Raw genomic sequence first — 25,662 nt, 5'->3', positions numbered from 1 at the left:
CTGGAGCAAAAGAGCAAAAGCTTCTATTTTCTCTGGTTCTCAACCTTGAAATGAAAACAAAGTGAGTTTGAGAGCAAGGCCAATCAGTCACAACCAGACACAAGCAATCAATATCCTGAAAACGTCCCAGCTACCCCTGCACTCACCTCTCAGTGATATTCTTTGCTGTCTGTAGAAAACGCGCATGGTCATTCTCCTTCAGAGAGTGTTCTGCTTGGGAAATGAGTGATGCAGACCTTTCAATGCACTGTTTACAGTTTGCAATCTGCTGAGCTAGTTTGCGGAGTCTCATCACCTAGAACAAAAGAAGCATGATAGTCATGGTTACACACTAGGCATACTTGTGAAATGGCACAAAGCTGGACTCTTCCAAGATTTACATTCTGTTATGTCTAAGCAGAGAAATGTTGAAATCTGGAAGGCTCAATTATGGGACTTAAACTTTATCTCCTTGCAGAAGCATTGGTAATTTGTTTTATGAGGAAATACTGCATTGCTAATTACTTCCTTGTTGATGGGAAAAAAAGGTGTTGTCCAGCGGCAAGTGACAAAGGGTCCCTGAACTTCTTCCCTCTACTATTCCACATAATTACTCCAAGACCTTAGGGAACCCTGGAACTTTCTTCATCTAAGGTTTTCAGCTGTGCCATTAAGAAAATAAAGCATTTCTGTAGGTGTAAATTTGAGGCTTAAGTAAAATATATTTTTTCTAAAAATCTTCTTGTAATCTATATAATAAAGTTGTGGCAGAAAGCATTAGATATTCCTATTTTCCATCCTACACAAAACTTGTTTATTAAGTTAACTGAAAGGGAACATTTTTCTCATTGATTAATATTTTTCTTATTGAGCTGATGAGAGAAAGCCAAAAAAAGCACAGCTGGGCCATTTCCTCTCACTGTGAATGTCATTTCCAGGCACTTTGTGTTCACATGATAAGTAATAACTATTTTGATAAGCATTTCCCATTTGGGATAAAACACATACTTGTTTCACAACCTCCATTCCAGTTCCTGATTCTGTCTTGCTTGAAAACGACCCTCAAACATAATTGACCATAACCTCTTGGTCAGGCTAAGATAAGTCTAAGGTAACCCACTTGACCATGGCCCTGGTGTTTGAAATATGCTGTGAGCTGAGGCCCTCCGGCCAAAAGCCAAGTTAAAATTAGACCAGTAATTGGAATCACCTCATGCCTACTGCTCCCACAGGGGACAGGTTTTGGCTGGCTTTCTGATAATTCCGGAATGGAAAATAGCCTTGAGTAAAAGGGTAAGGAGGATGCCTGGTTAATCTGTCTTACAAGGCAGGCTCAGACTCCCTCCAGAATTCCTGCTAACTTCAAGAAATTTCTGCTTTCTCCCAAGTCATCATTATCATTCCATGACAACTCTAATCTTGAAGCAAAGGAAGGAAAGAGATGTCAGATCTGTAGGACTCTAGGGAATGTCCAATTCCAAGTATGTACTACAGCAAACAAAGGAAACTACATCTGAGTTGAAAGGTGGTGGGCCCAAGATTTTAGGGAAGGCTGAAAAGAATCCATGAAAATAATGAGTCAGAATGAAATGTCCAGTCTTGGAAGCTAAAAGTATGTGGCCTCAAGCATGGTAAAAATTCTAATAGTCCTTGCCATAAACCAAATGACTAGGATATTTATCATATAACATAAAGAATAAATTACATTATCAAGCTGACAATTCTAATAAAAGAAAATGAAGTCAAACTATTGTTCTGGATTCATTTCATGCTACCTTCTTATCCTTTTGCTTATGGGAAGAAGAGACCATATGTATTACACACGTGACAATGACTGCTCTTCAGTTTCATATATTTCTGCTTTTTCTGTCAGGATACTGGAAATTATAAATGACATGCCAGGACAAGAAAGAAATAAAAGCAACCTAAACTGTGCATATATTGACGTAAAAGAAAAACAAGAGGATCCTGTGAAACTACCAGTATGTTCTAGAGAGAACCATTTAAAGATTTCTTTTAATTATAGGTCAGTATACAGTGGCATCAGAGATTCTCAAACACTGTATGTAAAAGAATCAGCTGGGATCTTTCAAAGGAAAACTCTAGATGTCTGGGCACATCCTCCAATATTCTAGTTAATGAGCTGTAATTGGCAGAGCAGCAGTAATTTGCATTTTAACAAGCAATGAATATTTTTAAATCTCCAGGTGATGGTCAGGACTAGCATTTAAAATATTAATCTAGCTTAATCATTGAGTCCATGGACATCTGTCATGCTCAAATATCACTCATACTCTTTTGTCCCTTCCTACATTTAAGAATTCTCCAGGTGGAGGCCAAAACTCAGTTTCCCAATTTATTCTGTAGCTGTTTTTTTGTCACATAATTGTCTGTAAGTTTACCAGCAAAACTGCTTATTTATTGCATTCCTATCGACATGTTTCTTCTTTCAGTTCTTTTTGCCTGCGGTTTCACATGTTTCTTGCTCTTTTAAAATAAATGTGATTTCTAATCTCTGAACTGTCTCTTTTCAAGTCTGTGGTTTATTTTCTTGCAAAACTAATCTCACTTAGAGTAAGATAATGCTGTCGATTTTGTTGGCTGTAGTTTTAGAAACTGAAGATTTTTTTTTGTTTGCTTTGGAACTGAGCTTAGCATTTCAGTTTTAAGGAAAAGAAGCTGAAGATAACTCCTTGCTCTCCCTTACTCAGTCTACTATAATGGTTTTACAACAGTTGCCTTCACTTAACCTGGCCCTCGGGTTCAGCACTCTGGAATCCTGTCTTATCTCTATATCTCTGAGGCACCTTTCTTGTGTGATGGCAGAATGAGTGGGCACAGAGCCCACATAACCACTGACTTGTTCCAGAACCCCAGAACAGAAGTTTGCCAAAAGATTTTTTGCCAGGCAGACATTGGCAATAATGTTTTCCTGATTTTTTTTAAAAAATGAGAAGCCTTCTAAAGTTCGTGGAACTAAGGCACGAGCCTGTTACTGCCCTCCATTAGATTCAAAGCAATTCTAGATCCTACCTACAAAACTTCAAGAGTGTTTTCAGCCACAGGAGTTGAAAATGCAACTGTACTTGCATTTTCTTGACCAAACCTGTACTTTGAGCCCCAATTATGATACTGTATTTTTGTTCCATTTCTGCTCCGCGGAAATACTTCTTTTATTTCATTCTGGACCATTTTGTTCTATTTTTTTATTAATAGTGTATGTTTGTAGTGGAGTGAGTGATACAAAGAATACATATAACCATGGCTAAATATGAAATATCTTTTACTACTGTCCTCTAGCTCATGAAGGGAACTCTCATGCCAAGAAATTCAAGCTGCAGCTATGTAATGGTGAGCATGCTTGCTGAGGAGTTAAGATGAAATGTTATTAAATTCTGAATACAGGTTATCAGTGAAGTCCACATCTGTACCTTGGGGAAACCTCGAAAATGGTATCTTCCAAACAAAAGAAGTTTTGTAGCTGTCTAGGTTAAGGATCTTCAGGAGTTAAGGTTGTTCAGGATTATGTGGATGATTTCCAAGTAATATCTAAGGTCTTTATAAAAAAGAGACAGGAAGGTTCATGTTAGACAAGTATATGGGGAGGGTAGTAATAGAAGGTAGAGGGCTATAACGAAGTAGTTGTGACTCAAGGACCATGAATGACCTATACAAACTTGAAAAAAAAAGGAATAGCTTACCAGCATTGCATGAACCTATACAGCCTTTAATCTAGTAAGACTGCTTTTTAGACTTCTGAATTCCAGAATGCTAAAATAATCAGTAAGAAGGTTCCAGGCTACCAAGTTTTTGGTAATTTATAACAGCTATGAGAAGTGTACACAGACAATTAAACAGATTTTTTTAAGTTTCATATACATTGTACAGATTAATAAGCATGCCAGATGTAAACTAGTATACATTTCAAAATTAAGAGAGCATTACATTTAAAAAAATTATAACCACAAAAATGAGTATTTGAGGTGATGAATATGTTACTTAGCTTGATGTAGAATACGTTGTATTCATAAACAATAGCATAATAATATTGCATCCAATAATATACACAACTGTAAGTTCTCAATTTAACATTAAAAACAGGAAAATTGCAAAAGGAATTTATATGGCTATGAAGAGTATTGATCCCTGAATGTAATCATGTGATTGTCTTCCTTGTTCATACTAACAATTAACAATGGCTATATTTCAGGAAACTAGGCATCTGAGAAACAAGAATATGGCAGGAATAAGAGATGAGTTCAAATGGAGAATGAAGGTGCTCCAGGGGAAAATGTATCCTCAACAGATTCTGGCTGGACACTCACTACAGTAATACAGCCAGGGGCACTTAACAAATATGGCGCCATGCTATTTGAAAATTTCAACCACCTGAACTATGGGCCAAATCCTCTTTTCTTTCTTCACTACTCTATGTCAGGCATTCCACTAAAGCAACACAAAATGGACTAAGGCAGATACTTAGGAAGAAATTATGGCAAATGCAGAGAGAGTGATTTTATATTTTCAAAGCTGGAAATATGTATGAGAGAGTATGTATTCTCCAGGTAGAAAATATAAAAAATTTCTGCCCAGGATAACATACCTTGCCTTCTTTAATCTTTGTTCCAATAATCTGCCGTCTTTGCTGAATAATTTCAATGAGAAGATCACATTCTTCTGTCAATTTGGCTTCTTGACGTGATGCATTGACCTACAGGATGAATAAAATGTCATTCAGTTAAATGATATTGTCAGCGCAGACTGATATGCTTCTAGTAATCTCTAAACATAAAACTTAAATTTTAATTCTTCTTCCTACTATTTGGAAGCAGGGCAAATATAGATCTTACATGCCTGCCTGACCTGTGTCCTTAGAAAACATAATCCAGTTATAAAACTCTTTCTGCTAAGCCAGTCTCAACCTTAGAACCTTTCTTAACATGAACATATGTTGCTATTATCAACTAATTTGAAACTGACATGTGAGGTGAAACCTGTTAGTAATTCTTTTCCTGGTAAAATTGAAGAATAAACATAAAACAACTTAATCTTATTACTTTATTCATAACAAATTATTCTCATTATCTTTTAGAGAAATTTCCCAGAAACAATGTGGCAGATTACATTATATATTTATTTGATCTGTTTTAAATATTTAAGTTTCTGCTTATTCCCTGTAAGATATAAAATCACAAAATGGAGGCTTGATGGTTTATTAATCTTATGACCAATTTTAAATCTTATTCCTGATATATATAGACGCAGAGGTTGTACAAATAAAAGCACACCATCTTCATCAAAAGGTGAATCAATGCAGAGAAGCTTGTATTTGAAAGTTTGAGATTTATTATATGGGATATAGTGTTACAATTAGCTCACTTTACTTGGCAACTTTACTTGGGAAACAGTGCATACATGCTATTTTCACTGCGTCATGAGCACACTGAAATGCTTGTTCACTGAAAGAAACCCAAAAATCCCAGCTGTAGGAGAGAGTGATAACATCCACAAGAGAGGCTGTAAAGGTTCACAGGATGACAATGCAATGATGATTCTAGCACATCTCACAAAAGAATAAAAGGCCCAGCTATAAGTTCTTTTGATTTGGGTAGCAAGCTAGGATGATTTCATTCTTTATGAATGTGATAAACTCAAAGTAGTACTGTTAGTATAGGATAAACATCAAGTCATCATGGCTTACAGAAATTATGTTCCATTTCAAGAGGCCCAGGATTCCTTGAATTTTATTCTTGATCATTAACAAATGCTACAAAAAGATGACACAGACATTTTATTGAGAAAAAAATGGTCACTAGCCACTTATAATAAACCATGAGACACTGTGTCCAATGTTAAATGTTAGCGAGTACAGAAGTACTCCCTAAATGTCTAATAAACAAAGACAAATGAAAGCACTGGTTGAAAGCTACAGAATGTAGAAGGCAGGCTGATAATTCAGGGAAGATAATCAGTGGGTTCAATTTTTCTTACCACTCTTTTATGTCATCATTTCTAGTTGCCTTAGAGGCTTTCTAAGAAAATTTAGTTTTCTATTGAAATATTTACTTAAAACTTACTCTCAATCAAAGTCTTACTTTTTTTCTTTTCATTTCAACATAATTTAGTAACTGATTACAACTAAGCTATGAGCAGAGAGGGTACATGTTGATGACAGGAACATATTATGATAGAGGAAGTGAGATGTCTGGAATGCAGGAATGATTAAGATTCTTTTCTTGGCCAAAATTTAGTGAGGTTTCAAAACCTTCTCCTAGGTCCTATGCACTTCTTTGCAAGAACATTGCCAAGTTGGTTAATCATAATCTTCCATCTTGGTCATGCTCAGTATCTGACCTTCCACTTCTACCATGACTGTGGTGACACTTGATCCCTGCTCTGTTTTTATCAACATTACTGTTATCCAGAATTCTAAGCCAGAAGCTTCATTGCTATGTTGCCTCTTAATAGATCCATTTCTCCTTCAAGATACATCTAAATTTGACTTACTGCAATTAGCATCCCACAGTTCCATAGTAGCATATAGTTCAAATGTTCAGATTTCATTTTTATGATAGATTGGCTGACTACACTAAATTAAAAAAATGGACTGAGATCTACTTTGCTGACCTAAAAATATTCTGAAAAACCTGATACTACAATCATCTTTGACTCAAAACTATATTTCCAGAAATTTGGAAACATGCTGTATCAATTTTAGGTCACATTTTCTTTTTTTTTAATTTATTTATTTATTATTAATTGCAGTTTATTCACTTTTTATAGCACCCTCCCTCATCTTCTCCCAATCCCGCCCTCTCTCCCTCATTTCCTGCAATGCCCTTCCCCCAGTCCACTGATCCTTCCCAGTTCCTCTAACCCAACCCTATCAAGTCTCATCAGGACTGGTTGCACTGTCTTCCTATGTGGCATGGTAAGGCTGCTCCCTGATCAGGGGGAGGTGATCAAAGAACCAGCCACTGAGTTCATGTCAGAGACAGTCCCTGTTCCCATTACTAGGGAACCCACTTGAAGACTGAGATGCCATGGGCTACAAAAGAATGCAGGCAGAACTTTTTTTTGAAACCAGAAATTTTGAATCTTTTCTTTCTGCTTTGATACAGTAACAAAGTTTTCTTAACTGTAACATTCATATATTCCTATAGGCAGAATAAAAGAAGTTGATAACATCTTACATTTATGAAATTATTTCACTACAATGAAGTTTTTCACAGTTTTACTATATCATGTTACTGGAAAAAAAAACAAACCTAATGCTCTGATAGCATTTTATTTCTTTTAAGTGTGAAGGTGCCAAATGTCATCACATGTTTCTAGTTCACATGTTTGGTTTGGAAAGGAGCAGGTCCTAGGTGTGATTTTAGTTCTAATTTCTGATCCATATGTTTTGATAAAGAAATCATTGTAGCTGATGAAAGTGTTCTGTATGGAGCTGTCTGAACATGCAAAAACATTTCCTAAATCTTCTTTCCTTGACATGTACTTCAATTATTCTGTCATCAATCTCTTTGTTGTCCCCAATCTATAGTTACGTGTGGGATACAGATAAATGGGACATCTTGTATTTGGATCATTTTGAAATGGTGGATTAGATCTTCAAAGCCATTGGTTTGTTGGAAAAAATATTGCTACAGATCAATTATTCAGCGAAAATATAAATATAGTTTAAAATCAGGTCTGTCCCATGTCTGCCTCCTACTGGAACTGTTTTCAAGTATGTTGACAAGTAAACATCAAGATAGCTCTTGAAATCAAGAACCACAGCTGGTTTGGCTTTATCTGTCTTTGAACCTTTCCCATGTGCTTAGCATATAAATCTCTACATCTAGAATCACAACTTTGTTTTTTTCCTCTTGACAGCCATTATCTCTTCCTCATGGTTTGCTTTCATTCTTTAGTAGTAGTTCCAACACGCTTCAATTAATTTCTCTCAAGTTAGAGACTCAGGTCTAAAAACCAAGTATGTATTTTTCCTCCAAAAAGACCCCAATTTGTTATCTGAAGCATCAAGTGACATTCCCAATGTCATGCTGGCTGGCAGATGTCCGAACTCTGCTTAGAACACAACTGCCACTTCAACTTTGTAATAACCACATTCAAACATTTATTTATTCAGCCATCGCTTCATTCATTCATTCATTCATTCATTCATTCATTCAAAAGTGGCTCCTAGACAACTTCCTGAACAGAACACCAATAGAACAGGCTCTAAGATCAACAATCAATAAATGGGACCTCATGAAACTGAAAAGCTTCTGCAAAGCAAAGGACACTGTCATCAGAACAAAACGACAGCTTACAGATTGGGAAATGATCTTCACCAACTCTATATCTGACAGAGGTCTAATATTCAGAATATATAAAGAATTCAAGAAACTAAACAGCAAAAAATTAAGTAATCCAATTTAAAAATAGGGTACAGAGCTAAAGAAAGAATTCTCAACAAAGGAATACCAAATAGCAGTAAAACACTTAAATGAATGCTCAACATCTTTAGCCATCAGGGAAATGCAAAACAAAACGACCCTGTGATTTCACCTTACACCTATCAGAATGGCTAAGATCGAAAACTCAAGTGAGAACAAATGCTGAAGAGGATGTGGTGAAAAGGGAACCTTCCTCCATTGCAGGTGTGAATGTAAATTTGTACAACCACTTTGGAAATCAATCTGGTGCTTTCTCAGACAATTAGGAATAGTACTACCTCAAGATCCATCTATAGCACTCCTAGGCATATATCCAAAATATGCTCAAGTATACAACAAGGACATTTGCTCAATGATGTTCATAGCAGTTTTATTTGTAATAGGCAGAATCTGGAAACAACCCAGATGTTCCTCAATGGATGAATGGATACAAAAATTGTGGTACATTTAGACAACAGACTACTACTCAGCAATTTAAAAAAGGGAAATCATGTAATTTACAGGCAAATGGTCAGAACTAGAAAAGATTATCCTGAGTGAGGTATCCCAGAAGCAGAAAGATACACATGGTATATACTTACTTATAAGTGGATATTAGACATATAATATAGGATAATCATACTAAAACCTGTACACCTAATGAAGCTAAGCAAGAAGGAGGACCCTGGGTAAGATGCTCAGTCCCATTCAGAAAGGCAAATGGGATAGATATCGGAAGAAGGTGAAAACAGTGAATATAACAGGAGCCTACCACAGAGGGCCTCTGAAAGACTCTACCTAGCAGGGTATCAAAACCTATGCTGAGACTCATAGCCAAACTTTGGGCAGACTGCAGGGAATCTTATGAACAAAGGGGGAGACAGAAAGACTTGAAAGGTTTTGGAGCTCCATAAGGAGAACAACAGAACCAAAAAAATCTGGGCAAAAAATATTTTCTGAGACTGATATTCAAACCAAGGAACATACATAGAGATAACCTAGAACCCCTGCAGAGCTTTGTGTAGGTATAAACCTAATGACTGCCAAAACAGCCCATAGCAGCTCAGTCTCCAAATGGGCTCCCAAGGAAGGGGAACCGGGGCTGTCTCTGACATGAACTCAGGGGCTGGCTCTTTGATCACCTCCCTCTGATGGTGGAACAGCCTTATGAGGGCACAGAGGAAGACTATGAAAGACAGTCCTGATGAGACCTGACAGGCTAGGGTCAGATGGAAGGGAAGGAGGTCTTCCCCTATCAGTGGACTGGGGAAGGGGAATAGGAGGAGAAGAGGGAGGGAGAGAGGGTGGGATTAGGAGGGCATGAGGGTGGGGCTACAGCTGGGATGCAAAGTTCAATAAATTGTAATAAATAAAAATTATATTAAAATTATATTAAACAATAAAAAATTAAAAAAATAAATAAATGGCTCCTGGGCTTTTGCGTGGTACCAGGTAGCATTCCAATTGCTACACATATGACGGGTTATAAGAAGGACCAAGCCAAGGTTATTTCAAAGTTCACATATGAAACAGGTCATTCAGATTCAGATTTTAAGATCAGGACATTTATAGGAAAGAATTTAGACAGAGCAATGTGATAAAACATGTCTGAAAAGAGTGTCCATTTTATTGCTTAGAAGAGAATCCTTTTACAAATCAAGAGGAAGGGAAAGGAACTAGGCAAAAGACACAGACAGGGTGTTTAGAGTTTCTCCTGACTCTGCATTCAGTAGGCTAACCTCCTGACAAGTTACAGCAGTCTTTGCCTAATAGCTGCCAATTCTGTATGCAACATTTTATTTGTAATCCTTAACTTTGGGCAAGAGCTTTCCATTCACAGAGAGCATTGAAAAGGGTGTGCTACTCAGTGTGTACAAATCTGAGGTGGAATATGGTGCTAATACTCTATGCCAGTTTTTGCGTTGAAGTAACAATTAGATGGAGACAACGTGGAAGGCTCTAGCTTGGGGCTTAACTTACTCTGACTGAAGCACCTAGTAGTCGGATAGTCTCACAACAGCCACTTAGTTTAGAGCCTTTGTTTTTTTAAAAAAATAAGGAAAATGGAATCTACAAGATGAGTTATTTCAGTATTTGATTAAGATTATGTTCATTTTTGTTCCTGTGTGTGTGTGTGTGTGTGTGTGTGTGTGTGTGTGTAACAATGACAGCACTGAGAAACTGAGTGGTCATGGTGGCTTGATAGAAAGAAGGAAGACCTTGGGTAAGATGCTCAATCTTCATTCAGAAAGGCAAATAGGATGGATATCAGAAGAAAGTGAAAACAGGGAACAGTACTGGAGCCTGCACAGAGGGCCTCTGGAAGACTCTGCCCAGCAGGATATCAATGCAGATGCTGAAACTCATAGCTAAACTTTGGGCAGAATGTAGGGAATCTTATGAAAGAAAGGGGAGATAGAAAGACCTGGAGGGGACAGGAGCTCCACAAGGAGAGGAAAAGAATCAAAAAATCAGGCCACAGAGGTCTTTTCAAAGACTGATACTCCAACCGTGGTGATAACCAAGAACTCCTGCACAGAGGTAGCCCATAGTAGCTCAGTGTCCAAGTTGGTTCCCTTGTAAGGGGAACAGGGACTGTCTCTGACATGAACTAAGTGGCTGGCTCTTTTATCACTTCCTCCTGAAGGGGGAGAGCAGCCTTACTAGGCCACAGAGGAAGACAATGCAGCCAGTCCTGATGAGAGCTGATAGACTAGGGTCAGATGGAAGTGGAGGAGAACCTCATATATCTGTGTACTGGGGGAGGAGCATAGGAGAAGAAGAGGAAGGGAGGGTGGGATTGGAATGGGATGGGAAAGCAGGCTACAGCTGGGATACAAAGTGTGTAAACTGTAAAAATAAGCTGAAGAAAGAAAGAAAGAAAGAAAGAAAGAAAGAAAGAAAGAAAGAAAGAAAGAAAGAAAGAAAGAAAGAAAGAAAGAGAAGGAAGGAAGGAAGGAAGGAAGGAAGGAAGGAAGGAAGGAAGGAAGGAAGGAAGGAAGGAAGGAAGGAGGGAAGGAAGGAAGGACAGAGTTACAGTAAATATTGAGAATAGGCTCCACCTGTTTTGTGACTTTGCAATTGTCCTAAGTATTTTGGTAGCTGAGAGGGTAGACTAAGAAGGGAAATTACAGAATCAAGGCACATCAGAAAGGACTTGCTGAACAATTTTTCCCATTCAAAGTGTCATCTTACTGCTTCATAGACCATCATTTACAGTCTCATTGAAATTAGAAAGTTGAAAACTGAAGTGTAAAAGTCAGTCCTAATACTTAAGACCCCTAGACCAAATGTCAAGTTCAGTACTGAGGATTTCCCTTCTGCATTAATACCAGCCTCACACTGATAATTGGTTAGACTTCCATATCAACTGTCAGCATGGAGATCTCCTTTTTTAATGGTAATACATGCAATTTCTTGCATTAGTCAATGATAACATAAATGGGTTAACTTTTTTCTTTTCAGAGCAGCTTGTTACCAGTTCCCAGTAAAAAGTCCTCCTATTAAGTTTTATGGTCTAATAGTGTTATAAAATTTCACAGAAAGGGTGGGGTAAAGTTGACGTTTTTTTTCCTTGTCAAACGTATAAACATTAAAGGGATTTAATTACAGAGACACACTGAAAATCGCGCTATATGTCTGTGGAATGTTCTTTAGCAGTCTGTAAATGGCCTCTATTTTTTTCTTAGAGCTCACTATTTCGACTTGTATTTAACTGCTAAATGAGATGTATGGCACAGAGTATAAACATCATTAATTTTCACACAAGTGTGGCATTAAACCCTTTAGAAATATTTCATGGAATTCTTAGAAATGAGCATCAATGAGGAGGCAATGTCTGGCCACTTCTCATAGGTAAAAATGAACTAATGTGCAATTTTATTTATTTATTTTTCTTTTAGGTAGTGATCTTTTATTTTTTTTAAAACCACATGTTAATGTCTATCCATTGCACAATGCAATGGGTCTTCTGAGGCTGATTTATTTAACTCACTCTTATGATCTCCATGCCCATCCACTTTCCTGCAAATGTTAAGGCCTTTTTATTTTTATGGCTGAATAAAATTCCACTATGTGTGTGCAAAATATTTTTAACCCATTCATCTGTAAATGCAACTATAGGCTGATTGTATATCTTGGCTATTGTAAATACTACAGCAATAAATATGGCTGAGCAAGTATGTATATGGTGGGATATAGAGTTTGGGTACATGCCCAGGAGTGGTATGACCAGATCAATGTTTTACTACTGATTTTAGTTTCGTTTCGTTTTGTTTCATTTCGTTTAGTTTAGTTTAGTTTGTGTGGAACCTCTAAACTGAATTTCATCATGAATATACTACTTTACATTTTTATCAACAGTTTCTTAAAGGTTTCTTTAATCCCTGCTTTCACCCCAGCATCTGTTGTGTCCAACAGAACTTTAGAAACATTTTTTATTTTCTTCTCATTTGACAATGCTTGGTTGAAATGAGTTAGCCACCTACAGGGTTTCAGAATAGAACCTTCCAAGTTCTCCTGCCAAAAGGATATACTCATTTGATAGATGGCTTCCTGTTTGTACACAGATGGAACACTGAAGTAAGCCTGGGACAGGATAAAGCCAATGTGTTAAGAGACAGGAAATTTTACTTCTGAGTATTCAGGGGAAAAGGAGCATTGCTCAATGCACTAGGAATTCTACAAGAATGGTGGTCTCCTGAGATTAATTCTGGAGCCATGCTGGCCCACAATTAGTGTAATCTTGAAACTGCACCACTAAACAGTTACACTCTTCCTTTAAGACTATTAACCTTTCCACCTGGGAGTTTTAAATGTAAATATCTATTTTTTATGTTTGCCTAAAATCAGCCTTTATGATAAAATCAAAATCTGGATGATTCCACACTGATTTAAATTAAAGCAACACAGAGAAAGGTTGCATATTTATGTATGATGCTCTGTAGCTGCTGGTATTTGGTCACCAAAGCATTTGTTTCTGCATACTATTTAACTGTGACTTTGAACCTGTGTCTAAATCTAAAGTGGAAAATAGTATTAAAAAGCATGGCCTAGCTACCCCATATCACTCATAAAAGAAAGAAAGAAAGAAAGAAAGAAAGAAAGAAAGAAAGAAAGAAAGAAAGAAAGAAAGAAAGAAAGAAATGCACTTAAAACGAGTTAATTCCAATGTGGACAAACTGATATTTGGCCAGTAAGAAGAGGGCACGAGGGGAAAACTGCACATGCTTCAACTCTGTGTCCCACTGTGGTTGAATAAAATTCCACTATGTGTATGTACCATATACTGCTGACCAGGTGCAAAAAGAAATATGAGGATCTGAGAGTACTCTGGGTTTTATTGCCAAAGGCAGCTGTGATGAACATTCCAGACCCTGGGGCATAAATTAGATAGAGCTGCCAGAAGGAACAATGAAAGGGATTCTAATAGTTCAGTTTGTATATAAAACTGAGCCAAGGAGAATGGAGTAAGCACAGACTGTATTACTGTAATACATCTGTTTATATATAATCTTTACCCTGAAACTCTCTTGACGACCTGTGGTTCTAGTTCAAAGGTCTGAGAGAGAGGATGCCCCAGTGTCCAGGGGCTCTGTCTTTGGAGGATAAAAAAGAGAAGTCACAACACAGGGCAATGGTCTTAATGGTCAATACAATACTTTAGTTGTTAAGTTTTGGTGATGCTGGGGGTGAATTCCAGAGTCTTGCATGTGCCAAGCAAGCCTTCTATCACCAACATGCACTCCAGAGATCAATATTTACTTTCTTTGACTACAACTTTTTTCAATTCCAACAGTGGCTTTTCTTTAAAACATGGATTCCCTTCCTAAAGTGATTTTTGTCAGAAGTAATACTACTGATACTGTGAATATGAGCTATCGGAGCACAATTGTGGAAAATCTACTAACTCACAGAAGATCTATTGTACTTAAACTGAATATTCAGAAAGGGGTTGTTGTGTATTTGCTATAGATTTAAAAAGTGATTCTTGGGATCCTCCTGGTAAATCTTTTTTTGGGGTCTCTAAGTTTATGAAGTTCAAGTGTTGCATAAAGAAGGACATAAGATGCCATTAAATCAGTAACACACTACAGTGAGTAGAGCAATAAAATTCCTATAAACAAAATACAAATGTAACAAGGCAATAAAACTGCCCAGCAAAATGCCACTGCTAAAGCCTAAAACTTTGAAATTTCACACAAGGGAGTTTTACTCCCAAAGTAGCATAACAGAACATGGCCGTTCAAAGAGTTGATGTTGCTGCTAAATTTTCTAAAGCCAAATCTTCAAATAAGGTAAAATATTTTAGAAAGATCAAAGGCTGAAGGAGATGTTTCAGACCTCAGGACTTTGAGATTTTTTTTTGTTTGTTTGTTTGTTTTCTTGGACATAAAGGTCAGGTCTTTGAGCATAATTAGCCATATGTTCCTGGATATCTACATCAATTATCCATTTTTCAGGTTCCCTGTCTCCATAAAGAAAACCTTCCAGAGCAAATGCAATACTGCTAAGATTCCTACAGTGTGTACGTCATCCTTACAATAGTCCCTCAGGTGCATTGACAAAAACTAGTGAGTAAGTACATGAAAAATCAATGAAACTTGATTCATGCATAGCAATTCAATATTCATATCCATTCTCAATGTTGTTCCTAAGCTCAGTTTATCTTCAATTTGCATATAGAATGAATATGATGGATAGCAGGATCAATACCCCACCTAAAGACATTGTAGCATCAATCAATCCATCTGCATCTTTCATCAGTTCAATAACTCAGAAAACCATGTTAGCATGGTGACTAACTCTAGAATTTTTGGAGCTACTTTTAAATCCCAAGTGGATCTCATAATGGTTGCTTTATATGCAACTGAGTTGAGAGAGGGGTTGGTCGGAGAAGATTCTTTCATGGTATAGAACAGGAGTTGAGAAACATTGCTTACAAAGCAGAAGAAAGTAAATATTTTAACTTTATGGGCCATATAGACTCTGTTGCATGTATTCAACTCTTCTTATTGTCTTGAAAGCAGTCAAAGAGGTATGGCTGTGTTCCATACACCCTCCCACCTTTTTAACCAAAAAAGGAGATAACAAGATTTATCCAAGGGGGTCATAGTTTGCCATTCTTCATCACATAGAACAAATCATGAGATTTAGAGCAAAAGTGTGAAAAATGAATAGAATTTCTCTAAGAATATTTTCTTTTCTTTTTTTTTTTCCAGTAACACAACTGGTTTTAATTACTCATGACAAGTAGCTGAATATATCACACACAGGGCTTCTCCTCAATACATAACTCAGAAAGGCCAGTTAGAGAAAATGATGGTGAGAGAAAATGAAAATTGGAGTAAAATTTGCTCATAATACAAAGCAGATCACTTTTTACAAAGGTAACCTTCTTCATTTCCTTATTTATTTATTTCCTTATTTGCATAGATTCAATGGAAATATCTATGGACAATCTGGAAGATAGTAGGTACTCAGTAAATCCTAGTTGTCTTTCTTCTACACATGAAAAGTTTGCAATTACTGAATTAATAGGATTCTAATTTGATCTCAAAAATATTCCATTGCTGTCTGGCTTTGACTTGTCCCCACTAGGTCCTGCAGATTTCTGTCACATTTATAACGAATGTTGATCCTCCTATGCTCTATTTCCTAGGGTACACTAAGGTGACCTCAGCCTTCAGTCTCACATTTTTGGCACTAATAGGACAGACATTTTTGTTTGTTGAATGGCAACTTTGTGGAAAGGAGTTCCAAAACGAAGCAACATACTGAAAGGTGTTGCTCATAATTCATTCAAAAACAATAATCTCCTTCCTTCCTTTAGCTTATTAATTAAAGTCTTTAAAAAAAAAAGTGCTCTACATCCTTCCGCTTGGGCAGGGCACACAGAATGAAAAAAAAAAAAAACTCTACTAAATGGACATGTATAATTATGTCTATCAGATCCTTTTCATAAAATTTCTGAAAAGCAGTAACAGCCTGTTAAGTAATCTTCAACAAATGTATTTAGTAAAAATCAGCTTTTTGAAGGTGAAAATAGCTTACAGATGTTTGTTGGTTAAAGGAAATATAGAGGCAACACAATTCAGAGAAAGGAAGCTATTTCTAATGGAAAGAGGAAACTTCTAGTCCAAAGATCACATTCATTACTTTCACTTGTACTTGGCACTTTGGTAAGTGGCATTCTTTCCAGTTTGTACCATGATTCCTCTATAGTGATGTGATGGAGAAATACAGAGTTGAGTTTCTATTCAGGCTTGTGTTACATAAGGGTAGTTGCTATCTGGCCCTCTATGAAGTTTTATATAATGAGAAGCAGCCCATGGTCTTCAGTATTTCTTCAAGTGACTGAAACATACTTGATAACATTACTGGACAATTTAACTTGGAAGTACAAATGGACAAAGGTAAACATCGTTCTTTTTGAATGATGCACAAAGGATAACGATGAAACCTTTGTTGGTTGTTGCTGTTCCAGAATCTTGGCAGAAGCTTGGAAACCAATTGCTGAATATCTTTATGGCCCAAGGTTTATTTACTATTTGTACTTTAGGCAAATACCACAGAGAATACATTGTATTAATTGGACATGTTAACTATGGTCAGGGAAAGGTTTCATGCTATCATTCCATCTTTAATTCTGTCTATGACTTTGCTGTTCCTGAAAAAATGTTAGGAGACCAAAATGGAAGAACAGATGATGCTTGATGAGAAATACCAGTGGAAAATGGGGTAGTGAACAAGAAAATATGTGAAGACCACAAAATGTGCTTGCCTAAGTGCACTCTGAGCAACTAGAGATTAAAGACAACAGGCAAGTCCAAGAATCATTGTGGCCAAAAAGGAGAAAGCACAGGGTTTACCTAACATGTTCTATCGGGAGTGAGTCTAAGGCTTCTAAGCATGTATGAGAAATCCACCTTCTTCTGGAATTCTGCAGGAGAGGCTGAGAAACTCCACACTAAGGGAGACATACACAAGAAAGTTTTTCTTACAATGGTTTCATATGATCAGCTCTAGAGGAGGCTCAAAGAAGCTGCTGCCATATTCATCCTATTTGCTCTGTACCTTCAGTGCCTTAGAACTAAACAGTGCTTTCTGTATTGACCACGGCCATTCTCAACTTCAGGGCCACAATCTACATATGAGTATTTGTGTTTACCATATCGTAATTTCCCTATATTTTGGCAAGAATAGGTAAATCTGCCTGAAAAAAAAATAGAATCTATAAAACAAGACTAAAATATGTGTGTATACACCTGTCAGTATGTGTGTGTTTCCTTATCTAGAGACTCCTTTCTTCTATCATTTCAACTCATTGTGAAGTTATTATTGACTTTCTAAAGTAATCATTCTGAAAGTTGAAGATCTGCACCATAGCAACTCTTTTTTAAATTTGAGTTAAAGAAAATTTGAAAAAAAAATCTCAATCTCAAAATCTATTTGTCTTTCTTTTCTTTCTTTCTTTTTTCTTTCTTTCTTTCTTTCTTTCTTTCTTTCTTTCTTTCTTTCTTTCCTATCTATCTATCTATCTATCTATCTATCTATCTATCTATCTATCATCTATCTCCTCTTTCCCCCATTCCCTTCTCCCTCCCTCTCTCTCTTTTTCGCATTCCCCAGCTGCTTAACCCCTCCATTATCTGAAAGGTCAGCTATATTTCTATATATAAGCCTGGCAGATCTTGCCTTCTCACCTTCCTACCTAGGAAACAGAAGGCTCTGTTCAGTGTGTAAGGATCAAGGCTGAGTAACAGCTGTGGAAGGCATCCTGCCAGGTAGTGGAAACACTGCTTGCTTTAATTTTATAGCTAAGAACAAAGCCTTCTTATTGTTTAATAGAACCCTTAAAAGGAAGCCTCACTGGCATAGTTCTAATTTTTTTGAAACCACAAACAAGGGGAATTCTTTAAGGGTATTTCATGAAAAGCAGAAGGAAAAAGCCATATAATTCTGTAAACATTAAAGTGATCCTTCCTTCAGTAGCTAGAGGTTGATTCCAGGCTAGCATTTACATGTGCCGTTTATTCGGTAGTGTTGTCTGCTACTGTCTACCTGTACCCATTCTTGCATTCACAATAATAAGTTATGTTAATGGCAAATGCATGAAAAAAAGAAACACACACACAGAGCCCATCTTCCTGTAGGATGACATCCCTTTGGTACCATTACTTTTGGATAATATACTAAAAGAATTAATTTGCACCAAAACCCAACAACCCCACACTTTCCCTATACAAACCCTATTTATAGGCTGAGAACTACTGTACCTTTGTTCAGTACTTTGATTTTACCAACAAATTAAGCCTGTTATGCAACCTGCTTCCTGACTCCAAAGAAATAAAAGCTAGGGGTTTCTAGAATTCTTTGCAACAGTCTTAGCAGCAAAGGGATGAAAGCAAGAAAAAAAAAATGAGGCTACTTTTGTTTTTCTGTGAATGAAGGAAATACTACCAGCATACCCATGATGATACCTGAAAGAAGCATTATGGACTTTGGATGCCATTTGGCTCTAGATTTAGAGAATGTGGTAGGTGTAGCGGTGTGTGTGTGTGTGTGTGTGTGTGTGTGTGTGTGTGTGTGTGCGCGCGCGCGCGCGCCCAAAGGAGCAAGAGAGTGTGATATTAAAAAAAAAAACAAAACAGAAAAAAAAGAACACTGACTCATTATAGACCTCTGTCACTTTAACAACTTTTCATATGCCAAATAATTTTCCACAAATATTTTCCCAACTCTAGTCAATCTGGCAATCAGATATGTTTTGGATGAAAGAGAGTACAAATTTCTAGAACAGTAGTTTTCAACCTTCCTAATGCTGCAACCATTTAATACAGTCCCTCATGTTGCTCTGACTCCCAAACATAAAACTATTTTCATTGCTACTTTATTAATGTAATTTTGCTACAGTTATGAAACATAATGCAAATATGTGTTTTCGGATGGTCTTAGAAGACCCTGTGAAAGGTTAATTAGAGCCCTAAAGGGTTGCAACCCACAGGTTGATAACCACTAATCCAGATAAATAAAAGGAGGTACTGGTTTACAGGGAGGGTTTGGAAAGATCCTCTGTGGTCTCCCTTCAGGCTCCAAAATGTTCCAGATGGACGGCTGTCTCATAGTTCTTTGCTTTTCTAATTCCATCCTCTGTTCCCATCCCATGCCAAATTGCTCAGTTTGGGCAAGGGCCTAGCAGAAGTGTTTATCATCCATAAGCTGTGTCTAGGGATCCATGGTTACTGAAATCTGCCATTGCAGAACTACTTTTCTGATTATGAGGTTTTCAAGAAGGGACACGTTCTGCTCTTTAGGGTGACAATTTCCCTGGGATGTAAACTTATGCAAATTAGCTAGGGTTGGAAGACAGACAGAGGGATTGCAAGTGATGCCTTGGAAAATGTTCTTACTGCACCAGCGGCCATTGGCAGTTATAATACCATTTCCTAGACATCTAAGAAAGCCTGGCATGATTCCCAAGGAACCTTGCCAAATAGTGAAGGCCTAGAGATAGACTTACAGACCATGGGAATTTTTGTACAAGCAATGCATCTACACAAGTCATTAACTATAAAGTTTCTCTTAAGCTTTTAAGTAAATTTCATTATCTGCTTATACATCAAATACATTTTATAAAATCAAAAACAATCACTCACAGGGAGTCCTTAAAGTGGCGTTTGATTAACTCAAGCTGATCAGACTTAACTTCATTAAATAATCAATTCCATCTAAAAATCAGTTAACTACATTAATTTTTAGAAGTGAGGTAATACATATGGATCTATTTGCATTTTTCTACATGTACACATGCAATTAGATCAGCATCATTGGTTGAAGATGCTATCTGTTTTCCATTTTATAGATCCATATTTATCATCCTGCATAAAACTAAAGTCCAAGTGGATCAAAAGACTAAAACTAGACACATTAGACCTCTTAGAAGTAAAAGTGGGGAAGAACCTTGAACTCATTGGCACAGGAAACAACTTCCTGAACCAACAGCACAGGCTCTAAGATCAACAATCAATAAATCAGACTTCATGAAACTGAAAAGCTTCTGCAAAGCAAAGGACACTGTCATCATAACAAAAAGACAGCCTACAGATTGAGAACGGATCGAGAAAGGATCTTCACCAATCCTATATCTGACAGAGGGCTAATATCCAGAATTTATAGAGAACTCAAGAAGTTAAATAGCAAAAAAATCGAGTAATCTAATTAAAAAATGGGGTACAGAGATAAACAGAATTCTCAATAGAGGAATATTGAATGGCAGAGACACACTTAAAGAAATGTCCATCATCTTTAACTATTAGGGAAATGCCAAACAAAACGACCCTGTGATTTTACCTTACACCCACCAGAATGGCTAAGATCAAAAACTCAAGTGACAACACATGCTGGAGAGGATGTAGAGAAAGGGGAACTCTCCTCCATTGCTGGTGGGAATGTAAACTTGTACAACCACTTTGGAAATAAATCTGGTGCTTTCTCAGACAATTAGGACTAGTACTTCCTCAAGATCCAGCTATACCCTCCTAGGCTTATATCCAAAACATCCTCAAATATAAAAAAAAAAAGGACATCTGCTCAACCATATTTGTAGTAGCTTTATTTGTAATAGCCAGAAGCTGGAAACAACCCAGATGTCCCTCAACTAAGGAATGGATAAAGAAATTGTGGCACATTTACACAATGGAATATTACTCAGCAATAAAATACAAGGAAATCATGAAAATTGCATACAAATGGTAGAAACTAGAAAAGATCATCCAGAGTGAGGTATCCAAGAAGCAGAAAGACAGACATGGTATATACTCACTTATAAGTTGACATTAGACATGTAATATAGGATAATCATACTAAAACCTGTACACCTAAAGAAGCTAAGCAAGAAGGAGGACCCTCAGTAATATCATCAATCCTCATTCAGAAAGGCAAATGGGATGGACCTCAGAAGAGGGAGAAAACAGTGACTATAAAAGGAGCCTACCACAGAGGGCCTCTGACTTTACCCAGCAAAGTATCAAAGGAGATGGTGAGACTCATAGCCAAACTTTGGGCAGAGTGCAGGGCATCTCATGAAAGAAGGGAGAGATAGGAAGACCTGGAATGGACAGGAGCTCCATAAGTAGAACAACACATCCATAAAATCTGGGCAAAGGAGTCTTATCTGAGACTGGTACTCCAACCAAGGACCATGCATGGAGATAACCTAGAATCCCTAGAACCCCTGAACAGATGTAGCCCATAGCAGCTCAGTCTCCAAATGGGCTCCCTAGTAATGGGAACAGGGACTGTCTCTGACATGCACTCAGTAGCTGGCTCCCCATGATGGGATCACCTCCCACTGATGGGGGAGCAGCCTAACCAGGCCACAGAGGAAGACAATGCAAAAGGTCCTGATGAAACCTGATAGGGTAGGGTAAGATGGAAAGGGAGGAGGAACTCCCCTATCAGTGGACTTCGGGAGGGGCATGGGAGGAGATGCGGGAAGAAGGGTGGGATTGGGAGGGGATGAGGGAGGTGTCTACAGCTGGGATACAATGTGAATAAAGTGTAATTTATAAAAAAGAAATAAATTCATAAAAATGAGGTAAATATTCTTATACAAAAAAAAATAAATATGCATACTTTAAGGGATACCTTAATAGATTTTAATGAACAACACATTGAAGATATAAGAAATTTCTATAATCCCCCGAAATACCCTCAAGCCTTTCTTCCAGGCAATGCTCACCCAGATAATCATTGCTCATATTTTACCAACAAATTCCTGCAACATTTAAAAACTGCAATTATAAATTTCACTGTTAAGTTTACTTTATGATCACTTCAAATTCTTAAAAGGATAAAATGAAAGCTTTAACAAGTTCTTTATGCCCAAATCCAAATTAGCTTTCTATAGCTCTCATAAATTAAATTTAGAAATACTGTAGAATGAAAGTGAAGTTCTCTAGAACATTTCAATGTTGCTTTAAAATCATAGATCTAAATAAATTACATTTTAAATTAGATTATGAAAGCAAAATTTTCAAATTTTTATAATGTGCCATCTCTTAAATGCTACACATTATCAACATACAAATGTTTTAATATTAAATTTTAACATGAAATATTGATTCTATGGTCTTACTTAGGTCTTTGTCTTATACACATGTGTTAAACTTCCTTTGGGAAAAAAAAAACAACTTTTTCGAGGAAATGAATTTACGGTCTAAAAGAAGTTGGGTTAACCATGACTACGGTTAATAAACAAAGATTTAAGAATACTTCAATAGACCTGATTACTCTCTGATTCTACTGACACCACAAACGTGTTGGTGTAATTATTGAGTCTTTGTGAATGTCTGTTGGGCATAATGTAGTGAGATTTCTTCCAGGGATCTATCATTCCAGTCACTGCTTTTATTACATCGCCTATTTTGGGTAGTTCAATTACATAATGCTTTCTCATTCATATTTTTCCGACACCTCATTTTGTTGTGTTGAACAGCCTGGACTGAAACTCACAATGTAGCCCAGGATGCCTTCAAAGTCATAGTCCTCTTGGTTTGTATTGTGAGTGTGGGATTACAGGTATGCACCACCATGATTGGCTTAACTCATTTCTTTATTAGCTTATTTTTTGTTATGTCTGGCTTCAAGCCACATATCTATGGGCAATATTGTAATGTTTATATTAAAAGGCTATTGATATATTTATATTAGAAAGTGACTATAAGATCGTGCAAAGTGGACATAATTGTTTTTAGGTTACATTTGTACAAATCCTATTATTTTTACTTTTCCTATTCCAATATACACTTGGTTTTGGAGATGTATTTACTTTATACAGTAATATTCTCCTCCTGACACCAGCATGTATGAAGGAGATACCATCTTCCCAATCTTTTGGAAAGACAGAAGGACATATGATGGCCTAATAGAACCTTGCCAAATCAGAGAACTATATCTTCATGAGAGTTCATCACTGTTCATATAGGAACTGGATCTTAAATATAGTAAAAATAGGTTTTTTTTTTTAAAGCAGAGTAGAAGTTCTACCATCCATTCCATGTTTAGAACTTGTCTTACTTGGTTGTAAGAACCACTGTGTGTTGTTCCTCACCCAGAGCCTTTTGCACTCAGTGGAAACCTCAAGCTGTTTAAATAGCTGAATTTAAAAATTTATATTTCTACTGCAAACAAAAACAAGCAGTGCTTCTCTTGTTAATAGGAATTTTATATTAATGACTCAATTATTTTGATGTGGGATTTCAAAATTAGAATAAGGGTCTTCAGTTTTTCCTACATTTAGCAATTAAAAATAAATAAAAGACAGTTGAATGAAGTACAAGATATGTCCTGTGTTTCTCATAATGTATAATTATTTTACACACAGGATAATTTGGCTTGATCATTATAAGTAGACATTTTGATACTAATTAATTGCAGGAAATAATTGAAAGTATTAAATCTAGAAGCAAAAAAATAAAGTTGGGTAAGTTACTTAAAGACTATAGCTTTATTTGATCTTAGCCAAAAGGCTAAGAAGCCATGTCATGAGAGGGAGCCTGCTCCCAACACTGCCTGCAGAGCTAGGAACCAGAGGGCTGGCAGCCCAGACACCTAGGATAAAACTTATCTGGCAAAAAAGAGGAAATAATTCCTAATGATATTCTGCTTTACTCATAGACAGGAGTTAAGAGAGGCTCCATCCAGCAACTAATGAGAGCAGATGCAGAGGCCCACAGTTAAACATTAGGCAGAGCTCCTTGGTGAATTCTACAGAAATGGAGAAATGATTGTAGGAGCCATAGGAGTTAAGACACCCCAAGAAAACCTACAGAGTCAACAAACTTGGACTCATAGGGGCTCACAGAAACTGAACCAATAATCAGGGAGCCTGCACAGGTCTAACCTAGGCTCTATGCATATATGTTATATTTGTGTAGCTTGGTCTTCTTGTAGGACTACTAACAGTGGGAGCTGGGGTTATCTCTGACTGTTTTGCCTGTTTTTTTTTTTTTCTTTTATGAGGGGGACACTTTTCTTCCTACTAGGTTGCCTCCTCCAGCCTTAATACAAGGAGAGGTGCCTAGTCTTGTCACAACTTGATATATCATGTTTAGTTGATATCTCTGGAGGGCCTGTCATTTTCTGAAGGGAAACTAAGGTATAGTGGATTGGAGTGGGGGCAAGTAGCAGGAAGAACTGGGAGGAGAGGGCAGAGGAAAAACTGTGCTCGGATATAATGTATGAGAGAATTAAAACATAAAAGGATTGTTGCTCATTGTTATCATATCTCTGAATGAACTGAACAGGAGCCACAGAGAAGACAAACTTCTACCTGCTTATTATGGACACCTTCTTTTATCTTGGACTTGCTCACCTGAATCCATCCAGCTAAGTTCATCTTATGTGAAAGCTGAAAGCTGAGTTATAGCTAACTGCAATAGCCATTTAAAAGTGTATCACAAAATGTTACTATTATTCTTGTGTGTTTTCATGTGTATATTTGGGAGTGCATGGGTGTAAGCATACCTGTGAAGGCCACAAGTCAATGTCAGGCATCTTTTGCTATACTCTCCACCTTATTGTTTGTTTGTTTGTTTGTTTGTTTCTTTCTTTCTATATGATCTCTCACTGATCCTGATTCAGCTAGATTAACTAGGCAGAACGCTCCAAGGATCTGTTTGTCTCCACTTCCACTAGCCCCACCTGACACTGGGATTACAGATGTGCACTGCTATGCCTCGCTTCTGCATGTGTACTGGAGATCGAAGCTCAGCTCTTCTTGGTTATTCCCAGTATTTTTTATATCATGCCAGAAAAATCTAAACTGTTTTAGCTACCCAATAGGTAACTCTTTCAAGAGAATGAGGTTGCATGTAGACTAGTTTATGGGAGATACTACAATGAATCCCAGTATTAAGGGCTAGAGAAATGGCTCAGAGATTAAGAGCACTGACTCCTCTCCCAGAGGTCCTGAGTTCAATTCCCAGCACCCACATGGTAGCTCCTAACCATCACATAATTAGATCATACGCAGGCAGAACACTGTATACATAATAAATAAATAAATCTTAAAAAAAGAATCCCAGTGTTGTGTAGGAAGACATTAGGACACAATAGAAAAATGATCCTTTTCCCTTCCTTCCTATTCTTTCTCAACTGCTGAGCCCTAGTTTAGGTTTAATTTAGCAAGTTCAACTTTTCAAGTGGTCAAACTCAACTCTGTGCCACCTGGTAGGATGCAGAATATATAACACATTAT

At 37.1% G+C, this 25,662-nt stretch overlaps 1 protein-coding gene across 1 annotated transcript in view; it reads right to left on the bottom strand.

Moving 5' to 3' along the window:
* Window positions 1-25,662, bottom strand: part of Mid1 (midline 1) — a 200,429-nt gene that overhangs the window by 41,638 nt on the left and 133,129 nt on the right. The window contains exons 4-5 of the mRNA XM_055613368.1: window positions 4,583-4,690; window positions 147-295 (exon numbers count right to left, since the gene is read on the bottom strand). Coding sequence (XP_055469343.1) covers window positions 147-295; window positions 4,583-4,690 — 257 coding nt within the window. The remainder of the gene's footprint in view (window positions 1-146; window positions 296-4,582; window positions 4,691-25,662) is intronic.

This window comes from Psammomys obesus, unplaced genomic scaffold (genome assembly GCF_907164565.1).
Source record: "Psammomys obesus unplaced genomic scaffold, mPsaObe1.curated_primary_1811, whole genome shotgun sequence".
Taxonomy (NCBI): Eukaryota; Metazoa; Chordata; class Mammalia; order Rodentia; family Muridae; genus Psammomys; species Psammomys obesus.
This window is presented reverse-complemented; position numbering and strand designations above follow the sequence as displayed.